We start from the raw sequence: 19,886 nt of genomic DNA, 5'->3' as shown, positions 1-19,886 counted from the left end.
CATCAAATATATGAAGCAAAAGCTGACAGAATTAAAGGGAGAAATAGACAGTGGTACAATAATAGTTGGAGACTTCAATACCCTACTTTCAATAATGGATAGAACAGAAAGAAGATAAGTAAAGTAGAGGATTTAAAAACAAAAATACCAGCTAGATCTAACAGACATATATAGAACGCTCTACCCAACAAAACTACATGTTCTCAAGTGTACATGGGACATTTTCCAAGATAGACTATATGTTAGAACACAAATTAAATCTCAATAGATTTTAGGGGCGCCTGGGTGGCTCAGTCGTTAAGCGTCTGCCTTCGGCTCAGGTCATGATCCCACGGTCCTGGGATCGAGTCCTGCATCAGGCTCTCTGCTCGGCGGGAAATCTGCTTCTCCCTCTCCCACTCCTCCTGCTTGTGTTCCCTCTCTTGCTGTGTCTCTCTCTGTCAAATAAATAAAATCTTTTTAAAAAATTAAAATCTCAATCGATTTTAAAAGGTAGATATTCAAAGTTATCTTCTCTGACCTCAATAGAATAAAGTTAGAAATCAGTAACAGAAGTAAAACTGGAAAATTAATTAATTTGTGGAAATTAAACAACATACTGTTAAATAACCAATGGATAAAAGAAGAAATCACAAGAGAAATTGGCAAATACTTAAAGATGAATGAATGTAAAAGAATACCAAAACTTATGGGACATAATGAAGGCAGTGTTAAGGGAGAGATTTATAGCTATAAATGCTTACATTAGAAAACAAAGTCTCCAAATTACAAACCAGAAAGAATAAGACAAGAACCAAAACTAAACCCAAAACTAGCTCTGGAGAAGGAAATAATAAAAATTAGAGCAGACAAATGAAACACAGAGTAGAAAAACAATAGAGAAAATTAAACATGTTTCTTTGAAAGATTAACAAGAGAGACAAACCTTTAGGTAGATGGACTAAGGAAAAAGGAGAGAAGACTCAAATTACTAAAATCAGAAATGAAAATTGGGGCATTACTACCAATTCTACATAAAAAATATAGGAGAATACTATGAAAAATTATATACCAACAAATTGGATAACCTAGATGAAATGAAATTTCTGGAAACTCAGAACCTACCAAGGCTAAATAAAAATTTTCTGATCTGAATAGATCTATAACTAATAGGGGCGCCTGGGTGGCTCAGTCGTTAAGCGTCTGCCTTCGGCTCAGGTCATGATCCCAGGGTCCTGGGATCGAGCCCCGCATCGGGCTCCCTGCTCGGCGGGAAGCCTGCTTCTCCCTCTCCCACTCCCCCTGCTTGTGTTCCCTCTCTCGCTGTGTCTCTCTCTGTCAAATAAATAAATAAAATCTTAAAAAAAAAATCTATAACTAATAAATACTGAATCAGAAACAAATATTTTTTTAAAATGAAATATAAAATAAAAATCTCCTGACAAAGAAAGCCCTGGACCTCATGGTGTCACTGGTGAATTCTACCAAACATTTAAAGAAAAACTAATATCAATCCTCCCTCAAGGATCAACTTTTATAAAAAACTGAGGAGGGTACACTTTATAACTCATTCTGAGGCCAGTGTTACCCTGATACCAAAGCCAGAAAAAATACAAGAAAATAAAACTATAGGCCAATATCCTTTATGAACATTCATGCAAAAATCCTCAACAAAATTTTAGCAAATTGAATTCAAAAGCATAATAAAAGGATTATACACAATGATCAATGGGATTTACTCCTGGAATGCAAGTGTGGTTCCACATATGAAAATTGTTCAATGTAAAACACCACATACACAAAATTAAGGGGAAAACCACATAATCATCACAAGGCAGATAAAGCATCTGACAAAATTTAACACATTTTCATGATGAAAACACTCAACAAACTAGGAATAGAAGATAACTACCTCAGATGTCAGTGAATAAGATCTGCCCTCATAATTTGTAGAACGTGTCATGTTACCTGTAAGAGAAAGTTAAATTCTCAACAACTGATAAATTTTTATAATGTTTTCCTGAAAAAAATTATTCCCCTGGACGCCTGGGTGCCGCAGTCGGTTAAGCATCCGACTCTTGGTTTTAGCTCCCGTCATGATCTCAGGGTCGTGAGATCAAGCCCCGCATCAGGCTCCACACTCAGTGTGGAGTCTGCTTAAGACTCTCTCTCCCTACACTTTGCACAGTTTGGCCATGTATGAAAGTGCACTGTACCTTTTGACAAAGAGACTGGATTTCACAGAGGTATGGGTTGGATTCAGTTTTCTTCAGAAGAACTTCAGAATGCACTACAACAAAAAAATCATATTCTTGATGGAGTAAAGCTCCACGTTCAAGCTCAAAGGCCAAAAGTTTTGGAAGGGAATCAAACATCTGAAGAGAAAGATTTTTGAGACTATTACTACCTATTAAAGTAAACAAAATTAAAAAAAAAGACTCTCCCTCTTCCTCTGCCCCTCCCCACCTCAAATAAATAAATACAATCTTAAAAAATATACTCTCCCCTTTTATTTTTTTTTAAGATTTTATTTATTTGAGAGAGAGAGAATGACAGAAAGCACGAGAGGGAAGAGGGTCAGAGGGAGAAGCAGACTCCCCGCTGAGCAGGGAGCCCGATGCGGGACTCGATCCCGGGACTCCAGGATCATGACCTGAGCCGAAGGCAGTCGCTCAACCAACTGAGCCACCCAGGCGCCCTACTCTCCTCTTTTAAAGATACAATATCAGGTCCCCTTTCAAACAGTCTTTTTGAAGCGTGTTAATTTATGTCTACCAAGACGGCTTCCCCCCAACCCCACCCCCGGCCCTGCAAGTCATGTAAGTTCTCCTATTCCTGATCTTACTGTCAGGAAGCCCGCTCCCCTGTTACTTGAGTGATTCCTTTCTCCTTACAAATGTCACAAGACATTACCTCTACTGACCATAAGGCATTCTTCGGAAAGGGGGTTTGTCTTAGATTGTAGCTGTGTGTAAAAGGAACATCATTTTGATGAACGAAGAAACTGAGGTGTGGTGACCTCCCAATGTCTGACTGGGAGCCCATTTCCTTTCTACATGTATACTTTTGGTTAGAAGCACAGTCTAATTCTAAATTCTGAGTCCATGATCTTACTTTCATACCACAGAAGTAAACAAAAAGTATATGGCACTGGAGGGCAAAAGTAAGGGCTGTGAGAACTATCTTGGGAGAGGAAAGGTTTGGAGAGAACTGAAACCCTGGGGTAGTGAGCCCTGGTGGAAGGGGGATGGAGGGAAACTCCCCCATCTCACTGCCTTTGGGAAGATCGCTACCTGTGCCCTCACTACTGTGAAAATATATATTGGCCACCTGGGGCTGCCATAGCAGAGTATCACAAACCATGTGGCTTAAAGCAATAGGTATATATTTTTTTCACAACTCTGGAAGGTAAAAGTACAGATTCAAGCTGTTAACACGGCCATGCTCTCTCTCAAACCTATAAGGAAATCCTTTCTTGCCTCTTCCTAATTTCTGGTGGTTTCTGGCAGTCTTTGGCATTCCTTGGCTTGTATAACTCCAATATCAGCCTTGGTCTTCCATGATCTTCTCCCTGTGTCTGTCTTCAGATGGCTATCTTCTTACAAGGACATCAAATTGGAGTCCACCCTACTTCAGTGTGACCTCATCTTAACTAATTATATCTGCAATGATCTTATTTCCAAATTAGGTCATATTCTGATGTACTGGGACTAGGACTTCTGGGGTTGGCGAGGGGAGATACAATTCAGCCCAGAGCAGGCTGATACACGCAAACACAATCCTAGCAGCATGCAGTCCAGTGGAGTTATGTTAGGAGTCACCAGAACCTAGTTAACCCTGAGTATTCTATACCACCTTCTTGATGGCCACAGCCCTAACATCAGGTGATTCCAACTATAGGAAATAAGTTCTTTCAAAAGACTAGTGCCGGGGCACCTGGGTGGCTCAGCCAGTTAAGTGTACAACTCTTGATCTCAGCTCAGGTCTTGACCTCAGCATCGTGAGTTCAAGCCCTGTGTTGGGCTCCATGTTGGGTGTGGAGCCTACTTAAAAAAGAAAAAAAATTGAGTGATACAAAAGATGAAAACAAGTATGAAAATGACATGTAAAGGAAAAAAATAAATGGAAGATGGGAATATTTTTAAAGTGACTTGGAATAAAGGATCAGCAACCTCAGACTAAAACAGCTCCTTGAGTGTTAAACATGAAAGAAAGAAAAAACACATGCACTAGACACACTGTAGTGAAATTTAAGAATATAAAAAGAAAAAATGATATCTCAAAAGCTTTTAGGCGGAGATTCTTACAAAAGAAAAATATTTTAATTAACATCAGACTTGTCAATAATGATACTGGAAACAAGAAAACAATAAAATAATATAATCATAATGTTGAAAGAAAATAATTTTGCACCTAGATTTTTATATTTCGGATAAACTTGGGCTATCGTTTTAAGTGATGGTACAAGGATGCCTGGGTGGCTCAGATAGTTGAGTGTACTTGACTTTGGCTCAGGTCATGATCTCAGGTGGTGAGATCCAGCCCTACATTGGGCTTGTGCTGAGTGTGGAGCCTGGTTAAGATTCCCTTTCTCCCTCTCTCTCTCTGCCTCTCCCCCCACCCCATTCACATGCTCTCTCTTCCCCCCTCTCTAAAAAATAGAAAATAAATAAATGTAAAAATTAAAAAATAAAGTGATAGTACAAGATGAATAGTTGAAGCACAGAGGATCTTTTAGGGCAGTGAAACTATTCTGTACTACATTCTAATGGTAGATACATATCATTATACAGTTTCCAAAACCCATAGAATGTACAACAGCACGAGTGAACCCTAATGTAAACTATGGACTTTTGCATGAGAATGATGTGTCAATGTATGTTCATAGATTGTACAAATGTTTGACTCTAGGGGTGCCTGGCTGGCTCTGTTGGTGGAGCATGTGACTCGATCTCGCGGTTGTGAGTTCAAGCCCCACGTTGGGCATGGAGCCTACTTAATCTAAAAATAAATAAATAGGGGCACCTGGGTGACTCAGTCAGTTAAGCAGCTGCCTTTGGCTCAGGTCATGATCCCAGGGTCCTGGGATCAAGCCCCGCATCTGGCTCCCTGATCAGCGGGGAGTCCGCTTCTCCCTCTCCCTCTGCTGCTCCCCATGTTTGTGATCTCTCACTCGCACTCTCTCAAATAAATAAGTAAAATCTTTAAAAAATAATAAAAATAAAAAATAAATGAAAATATTCGACTCTAGTGTGGGAATTTGATAGTAGTAGGGAAGGCTGTTCATATGTGGGAGCAGGGGGTACATGGGAAATCTCCCTACCTTTTGCTTAATTTTGCTGTAAACTTAAAACTAAACAGCGGCGGGGGGGTTGTTTGTTTTATTTATTTATTTGGGAGACAGGAGGGGAGAGAGAGAGTGAGAGAATGAGCAGGGGAGGGGAACAGAGGAAGAGGGAGAAGCAGACTCCCCACTGAGCAGAGAGCCCTATTCTGGGCTCAATCCCAGGACCCTGGGATCATGACCTGAGCCGAAGGCAGCCACTTAACCAACTGAGCCACCCAGGTGCCCCTAAAAAGTCTATTTAAAAGAAAGTGATGGGGGGCCCCCTGGGTGGTTCAATTGGTTAAGCATCTGACTCTTGATCTCAGCTCAGGTCTTGACCTCAGGGTCGTGAGTTCAAGCCTGTATTTAAAAAAAAAAAAAAAGTGATGGTGCAATAAACAAATTCTCAGGCACAGTGAGCCTTTTCTGAAATCATTTATTCTCTTGCAGGAGGAAGTACTATAGTAAGAAAAGATAGAAATCCAGAAAAAACAGATTAGATACATAAAAAGTGAGAGTCCACTGTACATATATCCTGGAATTGAACAATTAAATGGGTGACAGAAGATTAAGAGCCAGATTTCTTACTGTTGAAGTGGGAGATCACAGACAAGCAAGGGAGAAAGACTAGAACGATCCATGCAGCAATGGATTAGAGTTGGAAATGTCAGGTTTAGCTTAATATAAATACAGATATGTATAGAAATATTTATATGTGTGTATATAGATTAGTATACACATATGTAATTCCTTGCTGTGTCAGCTGAGATGACCTAGAAGCAATGACAATTCATTGTCAATGAGCATACTTCGCAAGCAGATCTTGATTTCTAATACCATTCTCCAATAAAATAAACCAGAGTTCCATGGAAAGATGACTGATGCTATGCCAGAACAAGGAACATACCAGAGCAGCCTGGAGAAGATACTAAATTACAATCTTGTCTCAGCCAGCCCCTCTGATTTTTATTTCAAGGTCACCTTGATTAGAACTTTGAGTCTTCCTAGGTGTTATTAAAAACAAACTAAAGACCTAGTTAGCTCTAAGATCCATTCTGAATTAGTTTTTGTGGAAAGTGTAACGTCTGTCTAAAAATTTTCTTTGATGTGGATGTCCAATTGTTCCAGTACAATATATTGAAAAAGATTATCCTGTCTCCATTAACAGCCTTTTCTCCTTTATCAAAGATCAACTGACCATATTTGTAGGAGTCTATTTCTGGGCTCTCTATTTTGTTCCATTAATCTATTTGTCTCTTCTTTCACCAATACCGCACTGTCTTGATTACTGTAGCTTTATAGAGTGTTTTAAAGTTGGGTAGAATCAGTGCTTAGATTTTGCTGTTCTTCAGTATTGTGTTGGCTATTCTGGGTCTTTTGACTTTCCTTACAAACTTTAGAATCTGTTTGTTGATATCCACAAATTTTGATAATTTGGATCTTAACCTCTAAAATATTTTTAAAATTTTCTTGAGACTTTTTTTGACCATGTGTTTTTTACATGTGTATTGTTTAGTCTACAAATATTTTGGGATTATCTAGCTATCTTTCTGTTATTGATGTCTAGCTTAATTTCATTGTGGTTTGAGACCATATTTTGTATGATTTCTATCGTTTTAAATTTGCTAAGATATGTTCTATGCCTCAGAATGTGGTTTATCTTGGTGACTGTTCCATGTGAGCTTGAGAAGAGTGTGGATTAATATATACCATGTTTGTAACTGTTTTTTATTCATTGCATTTGTTTCTTTAAAAAAAAAAATATTTCCCAGGGTGCCTGGCTGGTTCATTCGGGAGAGCATGTTGACTCTTGATCTCAGGGTGGTGAGTTCAAGCCCACATTGGGCATGAAGTCTACTTAATAAATAAATAAATAAATAAATAAATAAATAAATAAATAAATAAATAAAATCTTTCCCTCTGTTTCTGCCTTCTCTGGTTTAACTGAGCATTTTGTTTAATTCCAATTTTTCTCCTATTTAGCATATTATTTATACTTCTTTGATATTTTCATGGTTGCAATATATACTTACAATTAATCTGAGTCCGCTTTCAAGTAACACTATACTGCTTCATAGGTAGCATAGGTACTTATAGCCAAGTATTCCCAGTTCCTCCCTCCCATCCCTTATGACACTGCTGTCATTCATTTTACTCATCCATGTGCTATAATTACCCAATATACTATTGCTGTTATTACTTTGTAAAACAATAATCTTTTAATTAGGAGTAAGAAAAATAAAGTATTTTGTTTCACCTTCATTTATTCCTTCTCTGCCCCTTTTCCTCTCTTTAGGAGTTTCCGACTGATAATAGTTACCACTCTCTCAAGAACTTCTAACATTTCTCACCAGGCACCAGAGTGAGGACCAGGACCCAGGAACTTGCCAGTAGCACAGAATCTTCTGAGCGGCTAGAGCGGCCGCCAGAAACGGGCATCTGATGGGTGGCGAGCTGGAGGGAGCGGCGGAAGTTCAGGGCGGGCACTTCCTGTCCGGGCGCTCGGGCTCCGGCGGTCTGGCGCAGGAGAGCTGCACCTCCGCCCGAGCCCGCGGCGAGTGAGTCGCAACTGTTGTGGTGGGCGCGGAGGCGTCGGAACGGCCCCGGGGAGCGCGGGCAGGGGCCCCGAGAGCGCGCGGAGGCGGCGTGGAGTGTGGAGCGCGGGCGCGTGGGGTGAGAGGCGGGCGGGGGAGCGGCGGAGGCCCCCCGCGCAAAGCTCGCGGGGTGGGGGTCCGGGCTCCCCAGGCCGCGGAGGCGGGGCGGCAGCGCGGATGGGGAAGGTATCAGGCGAGGGGGCGCAGTTGGGGCCTGGTCAGGGGATGAATCAGATCGTGTTTTCCTCGGAAAGGAAAGTGCCCTGCACGCAGCGGGCGCAGAGGAGGGGAAAGGATGGAGTTGTGAACGCTGTCTGGGAAGGGGCCTCGGTTGCTGGGGCTGAAAGCGGACGGGCGGGAGATCACTTTGATTCATTCGGTGGGTGCTCAGGAAGCATTGCCTCAATGGTAGTAATTAAGGTTTACTTAGAGTCTCCTGTTTGTGGTTTGCCAACACTATACAAAGTACCTTATACGTTTTCTTCATTAAATTCTCAAAATAGTCACTTAGGATAAGTCTCATTTTAAGTCCGTGTAGAGACTCAAGTCACTTCCCTGAGGCGTTTGCACCAGCAGGTGGTGTGTTCAAGATTGGGATTCAGCCCACGCTTCCAGCAGCAGTGGTACATGCCTCCCGGTCAGTCTGGAAGCAAAGGCAGAATGCAGGTCCACTTGTGATCCACGTTTCGTTTGCCTGGGGTCGGGGGCTGTGGAGGTGGGAGTTGCCTTTGTATCAGAGGCTGTTTGGGAAGGTTTTCCTGGGAGGGATAGCCCTCATGTCAGTTATCAGCCTAAAGTAAAACCGGATGGGTGGTTCTGAATGTCATAAGTACACTGCTAGTTCCCAATACACCCAGCCAGCTTCTGCCTTTCTCTTGAATTTTGGACCCATATATCCAAAAGCTCTGATTCTCCCCTTGTAAATCTAATGGGCATCCTTAATACAGCATGTACAAAAACAGCTTTTAATTTTTACCCTTCAGATGTAAGTCTTATCCTTCAGAGTGAATGGAAGTTTCATCATCTCAGTAGCTTGGCACAAAAATCTTGGTGTCTCATCCCAGACCTAATTCCTTAGCAAATCCTGTTGACTATACCTTTGAAGTGCATCTAGAATCTGATCACTTATCACCTGCTCCCACCACCCTGGTCCAAGATACTGTCATCTCTAGTGGATTATTGCTAGAGCCTTCCAACTGGTTTTCCTGTTGAATCCTGACACTCCCCACTCCCACCCCCAGTCTGTTCTCAAAGCAGCAGCTGGAGAGGCCACATGGCAGGTCATATCACTGCCCAGATCTTTCAGATGCTTCCCAACTCAGAGTAAAAGCCCAAGTCCTATAGCCTGTGAGGCACCCCACCCTCCTCTCTCTTGCCCTCCCCTACTCCACCCTCTGACCTCCTTGCCCTTAACTTGAACACACCAAGTGGGCCATCACTTCACAACCTTTGCACTTTTGCATGCCCCTTCCTAGGATGTATCTCCCCTAATATCCACACAGCGTCTGCCCTTACTCCATCTAGACCTCTGCTTTGGTGTTGCTTTATCATAGTTGCCTTCTCTGGACAGCCTGTGTAGAATACCTCCTACCACCAGCTGCTGCCCTCATGCTGTTTGTTCTTCCTGTCCCTTAGCATCACCTGACACAGGCAGTTTGTCTGTCAACGTCCCTACTTGTTTGTGCACCATCTTAGAGTAGGAGCCTGGATTGCTTGTCCTCAGCTGTGTGCCCATTCTCCAGGACCTCCAAGGTGGACCTGAGATGCAGCCTATTGTCTACCCCGGCCAGGTGCACTGCTGGGGCCATCATGTGGTGGCCTTAGGATGCTGTTTGTACCAGGGGCTGCTGGGGAAACCTCATGGTGGTTAAGGGGATATAGTCTCAGAGACCACTGGGTGTTTAGTCCATCTGCCCTTCCCAGGGCTTCCTGGCAGCCCAAAACTTGGTCTCTGTTGCCATAGACCTCTTGAAATCCAGGCACAGAAGTCTCAGTGTTGCTGTGAAAAGCAGGCTGGTCACACTCCATTACAGTCTTCCCTCTCCCTGCAGTTTCGCCCACCTCCTTGGGGCAAGCTAAGAGATCCAATGATGGCTGTCAAGCAGCTCCTTCCTGCTGGGCCCCAGGTGAGTGGTCCTCATGGAGATATCTCTGTAGACTTAGCCTTTTCTTGGCTAGAGGCTCTCCACGGTTCTGTCTATGAGGGGCTGGTCCCAGAGGATAGATGGCTCCCTGTCTTCACCAACGTCCTCTGTCCCTGAGTTCAAGTCCCTGAAATATGCTGCACAATGTCTTCCCAATCCCTGCACTAGGCATAGTAGAGGGCAGGGGTTGGGCAGAGACAAGTCAAAATGGTGCTGGTCTCAAAGAGCCCACTCTTGTGAGGACAACAGGCTGGTACATGCATTCAAAAGGGTTTTGCCCATCATGAGCCACCCTGGGCCTGACCTTGGGGTTGCAACAAGATATTGTCGTTCCAGGTCTTAGTCTCCTTTGAGGACGTGGCTGTGTTCCTCTCCCAGGAGGAGTGGGGCTGTCTGGGCCCTGCTCAGAGGGGCCTCTACAGTAATGTGATGCTGGAGACCTACAGAAACCTGATCTCACTGGGTAAGACTCTTTCTGAAGTTCAGCTCTGGTTTCCTTGCTCATGAACAGGACTAGAGTTAGGCTCAAGGCTCAGAGGCATGTCACCCTCTGGGCCCAAACACAAAGCATTTCTGACCCAGGTCCCAGGAAAGCCTGGTCTGCACAGAGGAGAGGACAGGCAGCACCACAGACTCCCCCAATTTCCTTGTAGGAAATATGGAAGAAGAATATCATTCACTGAACCCTAAGTATATTCACATCCCAAATTAATTGTAATGCATCTTCAAGGTTGGTGTTGGGTTAAATGGTTTATAGTTGAATCTGAGGCTGATAGATACCACTACTTTCTTAAGTTCACACAGGTAGTCAGGAGCAGATCTAAGATTTGAATCCATTTGGTTTCAAGCCCTGCCTTACACCAGAATATGCTGCTTCCCTTTAGTCCTTGTGGACGTCAACACCAAGACTCTGTTATAAGTCTTCTAGTGTGATGTTCAGGCACCAACTCTGTCCCTTATCCTTGGCCCCCAGAAGAGCTGGGTTTAACTTTTCTTCAGCTAGGGAAGAGGCCTGCATCTGTCTCCTTGGTTTACAGACAGGTGGCAGGGGAGGTCATGAACGGGACACAGGTGCTGCCCATGGGGCCATTCTGCCCTGGACTTGGATGAATTGTCAACCTTGCTTCCTTTCTCTGGAGCAGGACTTCAAGATTCCAAACCTGATGTCATCTCCAGGCTGGAGAAGGGGGAAGAGCCATGGGCCCCATACTCATCAAGAATTGAGGAGGGCTGGATCCGGAGTCACAGGAGTGAAAGTGAGTCTCCAGGAATGCTGTTGTGCTCTCCTGCCCATGCTGGCAGGTGCTGCCACTTTACCAGGCCCTTCTCTATGAGTTCTGGACCACATCTCTTATCACTCCAGAGCTTTGCTCTCCCTCTTCTCCATTTCTACCTCTCTTTTCTTTCTGTTAACACCACTATTCTATACCCATAAATGAGTTCATGTTTCCCTTACCCTATAAAATGCTCTTTCAATCCCAGAAAAGAGCTCAGGTATCTCTCTAGGGCAGCTGGCTCCCTGCCCTGGCTGCCTCCCAGTTGCTTCTGTGTCACCCATCCTTCTCAGGCCTTGCTGGCCAGCTCTGCCTTGGCTGCTTAGGAAGACCATCCAGAGACATGCCCTCTGCCCAGACTCACTCCTGCTATTGCTCACTCAGAGTTCCCAGGCTGATTCAGGGCCTTGGGAAAAAACATGAGCTGCGGTTTCTTCCTGTGTAGCAAAGGATATGGGCGTGTAAATAGGAAACAGTAAGTGGAGCAGAGTCCTCAGCTGCCACTGCAGCTAACGATGCCTGGACATTTGTGCTCATTGCATGCCTAGCACTTTGCTGACACAATGAACTTATGCAGTCCTCTAATATCCTCGCAGAGTCGGTACCCAAGAAGCTGTGAGGCACAAAGAGATTCAGTTGCTGGCCTGAGATCACACAACCGGTCAGGAACAGAGCTGGGTTGGACTCTGGCATGCCGGCTCCACACCCCATGTGTTCTTTTTCCCCTCTTAGAAACAGCTTTATTAAGGTATATTAAGTGTATAATATGCCATGCGTATTTAACATATGCAATTTGGTAACATTTCTGCATTATGTATGTATGTGTGAAACTATTCACTACAGTCAAGATAGCAAACATATCCATTACCCCCAAAAGTTTTCTGCTGTCTCTTTGTAATTCCTCCCTCTTACCCCTTCCCATTTCTACCATGAAGCAGTTACTGATCTACCTGCTGTCGATACGAATTACATTTTCTAGAATTTTATATTAATGGAATCATAGAGCATGTACCCTTTTTTTTTGTCTGATGTCTTTTGACTGCACATAATTCTTTTGATATTCATCTACTTTATCAACTCGTTTTTTCATTTTGGTTAGTATTCTGTTTGTATGGATTTGCCACAATTTGTTTTTCAATTCTGTTGACAGACATTTGGGTTGTTTCCAGTTTGGGTTTAATACAAATAAAGCTGCTATGAACACTTGTGTGTGGATCCTTGTATGACCATGCATTCCTTTTCTCTTGGATAAATACCTAGTAATAGCATGACCGGATTACATGGTAGGTGTATATTTAACTTTTAGGAAACTGCCAGAATGTTTTCCAAACTGGTTGCACAATTTGACATTCCCACCAGCAGTGGGTGAGAGTTCCGTTTTCTCCACATCCTCATCAACACTTGGTGTGCTCAGTCTTTTTCACTTTAGCTGTTCTGATAAATGTGTAGTGGTGTCTCATTGTGGTTTTACTTTTACTTTTAATTTCTTTAATAGTTAAACATTTTGAGCATGTTGTTTTCCTTCTGTATATTTTCAGTGGTGAAGTGTCTGTTCATATCTTTGCTTATTTTTTAACTCAGTTTTTGTTCTCTTAAGTTTTAAAGAGTTGTTTTCTGAACATAGGAGTGTTCTAGATACAGGCCCTTTATCATATATGCTTTGCATAGATTTTCTCTCACTGTGCCTTGTCATTTTATTTTCTTACCAGTGTCTTTTGAAGAGTAGAAGTTTTATTAAATTTTGATGAAGTCCAGTTCATCAGTTTGTTCTTTTATGGATTGTGCTTTTGGTGTCATATCTAAGAAAACTTTGCTTAATCCAAAAGATTTTCTTCTTACAGAGGAAAATTTTGTAACTTAGAAATTTTAGGTACTTGGTCTGTGATCATATTGAGTTAATTTTTGTGTCTGGTATGAGTTATGGAACCGCGTTAAAATTTTTACAAGTGGATGTCCAGTTGTTCCAGCACCATTTGTTGAAAAAAAATCCTTTCTCCACTTGTATTGCCTTTGTGCCTTTGTCAAAAATAGTAAAAAATAGTAAAGTAAATCCCTTTGAAGTACTGTGAGTAGGTCACTGAAGTCTGTTAAAATGACTTAGCCCAATTTTAGATCTCATCTAAACATTTTCAGCTGTTTCCTTGTCTGGCTAAACAGTCTGAAAATAACAGCCTGTTACAGCTCTAATAGTAAGCAGTTTACAAAAAAGAGGTTCCATTGTGCTTCTATGGCGTCTCACAACAGGGCTCCCCTCTCACTGTTCTGACCTGGTTGTCCTTCCAATAGTCCTTGTGTCCACATGACTCAGTGGTTTTGTTTGGGGTTTTGTTTCGTTTTGTTTTTGGTAAATTTCCTTTCATTGGATTTCAGAATTCATCTGTATCACAGTTTTTACCAATATTCAGGTATTTTTATTCATTGGGAATGTGTGGTGTGGATTATTGCACACATTTAGCTTTTCTGTCTTGTGCTGCACCTGCTATTTGGATGAGTAGGTTGCTTCTTTGTATCTATTCTCTATTCACCCTGATTTACTTCTGTGAAGCCAAGTTGTCCAGATCAAATCATTTGTTCCAGTATCCATTAATCTGTATACCCTTTATTCATTATAAGTCATTTACCATTCATTTATTTTTTTTTAAGATTTATTCATTTATTTCAGGGAGTTGGGGCAGAGGCAGAGACAGACTCCCTGCTGAGCATAGAGCTCAATGCAGGGCTTGATCTCATAATCCCAAGATCATGACCTGAGTCGAAATCAAGAGTCAGACATTTAACCGACTGAGCCACCCAAGCGTCCCTCATTCGTTTTTAAACAAATATTTGAATACCTATTATAAGTAAGCTAGAAGAAGATAACCTTGTTTACAAAGTATGAGCAGTGACATGATCAGCAGTCTTCATCATCACCCTCGTCACCTTTCTGAGAGCTCTTTTTCCCTCAAGTCATGCCTCAGTGTTCCTGCCCTGACCGTGCCTAGTTAGCCCAGATATAAGCCTATACCTTGGGCTTCTCTCCTTACTTATGTCCTTCCCACACCAGCCTTCCTTGCTCTGATAGCTTCTCTTCCCCTCTTTCCTCTTCTCATCCTAGTGAGGTTGTTTTTTGGTTTTACATTCTGAAAATTCAGGAGATAGTTGTTTCATATAAATGTTCCTATTTATTCTCTAATTCTTTCTCCCACAGTAAAATACGAGTAACTAATTTTTCTTCATTCTTTCAGGTTTTGAGTCTCAGACGGGAAAGAAGGGATTGACTCCAAAACAGGAAATTTCCAAAGCAGTGGGATCCCAGAGAGCAAAATCAGAAGAACATGTAAGGAATATTTCCAAAGAACCTGATTTTCAAGAGATAAGTAAAACTGAGGGAAAGTTAAAGAATTGCTGGAGAAAATCTGCGGAGGAAAGACTTAAGAAATCCTTCTCCCAGAAGAACAATTCCAGGCCAGTTACATTGACATGTAGGAAAACCCCTATTGGAGGGGAAGGCCAGAAATCCAGTTCTGTGGAGGTAAACTGCACTGCAGACCCAAACTCTTTTGGATTTCATAGAGCATCTAGAGGGGAGAGTCTCCACCAGAATGTGCCATGTATGGATGACTTTCAACAAAGTCAGGACCTCATTAATCTCCAGTGTTTCCATCTAGGAGAAATAGCCTGTCAGACAGATGTGTTTGTGAAAGTGCCCAGGCAGAGTTCAGTTCTTAGTGAGAATCAGAGGGTTAACAATCCAGAGAAATCCTTTGAGTGTACTGAGTGTGGAATACCTTTCAGCCTGAGTACAGCACTTTCTCAGCATCAGAGAAGTCACGCTGGAGAGAAGCCCTGTGAGTGTAGTAGATGTGGAAAAATTTCCCGCCACTGCTCTGTCCTCAGCCAACATCGGAGGGTTCACTGTGGAGAGAAGCCCCACACTTGTGCTGAGTGTGGCAAATCTTTCAGGGCTCATTCCTATTTCATTCAGCTCCATAACACTTACACTGGAGAAAGACCTTATGAATGCAGTGAATGTGGGAAAGCTTTCAGTGCACGTTCATCTTACAGTCAACATCTTAAAATTCATATGGGACAGAAATGTCATGAGTGTAATCAGTGTGGGAAAGCCTTTAGTAATAGCTCTAACCTGATTCATCATCAGAGAATTCATATTGGAGAGAAACCATACAAGTGTAAGGAATGTGGGAAGGCTTTCAGTAGACACTCACACCTCTTTCAGCATGAGAGAACTCATTCTGGAGAGAAACCTTATAACTGTACTGAGTGCGGCAAAGCCTTCAGTGCAGGATTATCTCTCATTCAACATCAGAGAACTCACACAGGAGAAAAACCCTATGAATGCAATGAATGTGGGAAATCCTTTAGCCTGAACCGAACGCTTACTGTTCATCAGAGAATTCACACTGGAGAGAAACCTTATAGGTGTAATGAATGTGGAAAATCCTTCAGTCAGCACTCCCAAGTCATTCAGCACAAGAGAATTCATACTGGAGAGAAGCCTTACATTTGCAATGAGTGTGGAAAATCATTCAGTGCTCGCCTGTCCCTCATCCAGCATCAGAGAATTCACACCGGAGAAAAACCTTATGGATGCAGTGAGTGTGGGAAAACCTTCAGCCAAAAGGGACATCTGATTCAGCATCAGCGAATTCACACTGGAGAGAAACCCTATGAGTGTAATGAGGTTGGAAAAGCCTTCAGCCAGAGTTTTAATCTTATTCATCATCAAAGGACACACAGTGGTGAGAAGCCCTATGAATGTAATGAGTGTGATAAAGCCTTCAGTGTGCTCTCTTCCCTTGTTCAACATCAGAGAGTCCATAATGGTGAGAAGCCCTATGAGTGTCACAAATGTGGGAAGGCCTTTAGCCAGGGCTCACACCTCATTCAGCATCAGAGGAGCCACACTGGAGAGAAACCCTATGAGTGTAACAAGTGTGGGAAAACCTTTGGGCAGATATCCACCCTAATTAAGCATGAGAGAACACACAATGGAGAGAAACCCTATGAGTGTGGTGACTGTGGGAAAGCCTTCAGCCAGAGCGCACACCTTGTCCGCCATCGAAGGATTCACACTGGAGAGAATCCCTACGAGTGCAGTGACTGTGGGAAGGCCTTCAACGTCCGCTCCTCTCTCGTCCAGCATCACAGAATTCATACGGGGGAGAAGCCTTATGAATGTGAGGAGTGTGGCAAGGCCTTCAGTCAGCATTCACAATTTATTCAGCATCAGAGGATTCACACTGGAGAGAAACCCTACATATGCAATGAATGTGAGAAAGCCTTCAGTGCACGTTTATCCCTTATCCAACACAAGAGAATTCACACAGGAGAGAAACCTTACAAATGCACTGAATGTGGAAAGTCCTTCAGACAAAGCTCTCACCTTATTCGACATCAGAGAGTTCACAGTGGAGAGCGACCTTACGTGTGTAATGAATGTGGGAAAACTTTTAGTCAGAGAATAACTCTTACCAGTCATGAGAAAATTCACACTGGAGAGCAAGCCTATAAGTGTATTAAATGTGGGTCCCTCTTTAGTGCACAGGCAGCATTCATTCAGCACCATAAAGTTCACAGTGGAGAATAACTGCTTTATTCGATAAAGTCTTCACCGTTTTACATCAGGAGCAGTATACTGATGGGAAAGCCGTCGCTTTTACAGCTTTCATTTTGGAGATTCATCTCTAGTGATTTAATAATCTCCCAGTGCACTGTTAACTGAGGGCAGGCTGCCAAATTATGTGGTAAAAATTCCAAGGTCACATGCCTTTCCTGATTCAGAGGGTGGCCCTGTACTTAAGTACTTGAAATGAACACAATTTAATTACACTTAAGATTGTGTTTTCATAGCCCCAGACCTTAAGGTGCAGTGAGGTATTTCATGCGGCCATTTGCTTTTCCTTCCTCATCATCATCTATTTCAGGTTCAGGGAAAGTAACTGGAACCCTTGCACTTTAAAGCCAAAAAGAGCCAGGTTGAAATTTCCTTGTTGGTTTGTTTGGGCCTCTTCAAAAGGGTTTATTGTGAGGGATGTGGCCCCTTTAACTTCAAAACTGTTCTCCCTTTTCAGCATCAGATAATCCAAACAGGAGCAAAATTTGTTAAGGAATGAGGTGAGGTGTGTGTGTAGATTCAGACTTGAGATCCTGCTAAGTCAGATGACACATGTAAAATGAGTTTTTCTACAAGGTAATTTGGAAAGTCAAACCGCTGTGAATTGGGAGGAAAATAAGCATAAAATCGACACACTGTGGCGTGGGATATGACTTACAGGTTTTGCTCTCAAAACCAAGATTGGTGTATTCCCCGTGTTTTTCAGGGAGAGAAGGGGAGCAGTCATAGCTGTTCTCTTTCACTGGGCAGCTGGCACTGAACAGACTGGTGAGGAGTGGCAGGTCCTTCTGCTGCCAGAGGACAGGACTCCAGGTGAGGACTCCTGGTGAGGCAGGGCCATTGAGCAGCTTTTAGTGGATAATCGTGTGGGTTGTTTGTCAACCCATGCACTCTTGTCTTCGTGCTTTAAAGGTGCCTTTTGTCCCCTGGACTAATGTTGGTCAGCAGTGTCTCGGTGTCCTTTGGTTCATGATGTTTGAGATGAAATATATCCTGGGAGCTCTTTTCCCAAACCCAGTTTTCAGAGTTGCCACCCTTGTCTGTGGTGCTTCCACCCCTGATTCAGTCATGAGTGGCTCACTTCAGTATTCTCTGAACACCATTCTCCAGAAACTTCTTTAGCACTTTCTCCTAATTCTTTGGAGGAAAGATTAGCATCAAAATGAGCTGAAATAGGTTGTACATATGAGAAATTCAGCAACAGCAGTCTGTGAGAGTTCTAGATGCTGAAATCTGACAACTGAAAGTAGTTTAGGTCTTTGATGAACAAGCTGGATATGATATGTACAATCATTTCAGAAGAGATTGGCCAGTTAGTATTTGGGATAAACTATAATGGAGTGATGCTTTGTATATATGAATCAGGGTAAGAAAGAAGAAAAGGTAAGAGTAATGAATTACTTAATAATTGGCCATTTTATTCCTTTATAGTGCCCTTTTCATTAATAAAATTATTCCAGTTTTCCTGTTTATCAAAGGGACTTTCTTAGAATTTGACTGATTTTTTCTCCTTATGTTGACTTGACCTACACTTCAGGTCTTATTTTCCAGGCTGTTGTCCATATAGTAGTGGTAGTGGTCTTGGCTTATCTTAGAATGCTGAAAAGCTGATTGGAAAATCTGCCTCTTCATGATAATCCTGCTAAGCACATTTCACCACAAATAGCTTTGACTTAAAATAATAAAATAAAAACTGGAGTGAATTTACTGTGATAATAATGGTTATATGCTGAACAAAAATTCTGATTAAGTCAATAAACCTTCACTTTTTTTACCTTAGCATATACCAGGCATTGTGATAAAGGCTTTGCCTGGGTTTTCTCATTTAACCTTCACGGCATTTCAGTGAAGTAGGTACTTTTACTTACCCTGTTTCACAGTGGGACTGAGACACAGAGAAGCTGCTCAGTGGCAGTGCTGGCTCTGTGTGGCTCTACTGCCCAGGTTCTTGGTACCTCCTGAGTCCTGCTGCACCCCAGCACCCCAAGAATGAAGGCAGTGCTGGCAGGGAGCTTGCATCCCCTAGGCTGGACCATCTGACTGATTCCAAATCGGAAATGGTACACTTTTCTTTCTTTTCTTTTTTTTTTTTTTTTAAAGATTTTACAGGCGCCTGGGTGGTTCAGTTGGTTAAGCAACTGCCTTCGGCTCAGGTCATGATCCTGGAGTCCCGGGATCGAGTCCCGCATCGGGCTCCCTGCTCAGCGAGGAGCCTGCTTCTCCCTCTGACCCTCTTCCCTCTCGTGCTCTCTATCTCTCATTCTCTCTCTCGCAAAAATAAAGATTTTACTCATTTATTTGAGAGAGAGAGAGCACATGAGAGGGGGGAGGGTCAGAGGGAGAAGCAGACTCCCTGTCGAGCAGGGAGCCCGATGCGGTACTCGATCCCGGGACTCCAGGATCATGACCTGAGCTGAAGGCAGTCGCTTAACCAACTGGGCCACCCAGATGCCCTTGGTACACTTTTCTTAAATGTGGTTTGGTACATGGGTCTTTTAGGTGTTTTACCAATGAAGGAAAATGAGAAAACAGTCCAAAGGTAGGAGTCTCTGGCTTATGACTTCACTAATCATTGCCCAACAGTATGTTCCACATAAAAGAGAGGGAATGTCTGTCTTTTCCTGAGGTGACTAGAAACTTGTTTCCTGGAGTTGTGTGAGAAGCTCCTTACCTGGCTCACCTGGCTTCTCAGGGCGTTGGAGCTTTTTATCCAGTTACAACTTCTGCTAGAGAAGGGACCTTTAAGAAGGAAGGAAAGGAAATTAACTGTTTTTGCTCCAAGGATCTCTGGCGTTCTTTTAGGAGACAGAAGGACTAGGAAGCCATGGCAGTGTCTTCCTCAAGACCACATGCAATCTTAGAATGCCAAATTAGGAAAAAATATTTGGGTTTTTTCCTTTTTAATTCCATCTTTACATACAGGGAAGGTGTTTTTACTTAACTAAGAATCCCAAC

The 19,886-nt window shown here is 42.7% G+C and overlaps 2 protein-coding genes across 7 annotated transcripts in view; both read left to right on the top strand.

The window, feature by feature from the left end:
- The first annotated feature begins 7,795 nt into the window (after positions 1-7,795).
- LOC113938257 (zinc finger protein 252) lies at positions 7,796-18,676 on the top strand. 5 transcript variants are annotated; one of them, XM_027623614.2, is made up of 6 exons: positions 7,822-7,978; positions 9,951-10,025; positions 10,380-10,506; positions 11,186-11,299; positions 14,542-16,494; positions 17,638-18,676. In XM_027623614.2, exons 2-6 carry the CDS (start codon positions 9,987-9,989, stop codon positions 17,658-17,660), a joined length of 2,256 nt encoding a protein of 751 aa, XP_027479415.2. In that variant the 5' UTR covers positions 7,822-7,978; positions 9,951-9,986; the 3' UTR covers positions 17,661-18,676. The 5 variants fall into 5 exon arrangements, with proteins under 5 accessions (XP_027479388.2, XP_027479415.2, XP_027479402.2 ...); XM_027623601.2 differs by having other exon boundaries at positions 14,542-16,587; XM_027623587.2 differs by lacking the exon at positions 17,638-18,676 and having other exon boundaries at positions 7,796-7,863; positions 14,542-16,996.
- Positions 17,638-19,886, top strand: part of LOC113938308 (zinc finger protein 16-like) — a 37,211-nt gene continuing 34,962 nt past the window's right edge. The window contains exon 1 of one of the 2 annotated variants that reach the window (XM_035727158.1): positions 17,638-17,744. The gene's annotated coding sequence lies outside the window, so the exon portion shown is untranslated. The remainder of the gene's footprint in view (positions 17,745-19,886) is intronic. The other variant, XM_027623703.1, reaches the window with a different exon arrangement.

This window comes from Zalophus californianus, chromosome 4 (genome assembly GCF_009762305.2).
Source record: "Zalophus californianus isolate mZalCal1 chromosome 4, mZalCal1.pri.v2, whole genome shotgun sequence".
Lineage (NCBI taxonomy): Eukaryota > Metazoa > Chordata > Mammalia > Carnivora > Otariidae > Zalophus > Zalophus californianus.
The sequence above is the reverse complement of the archived record's forward strand: the minus strand, read 5'-3'. Positions and strand labels throughout refer to the sequence as shown.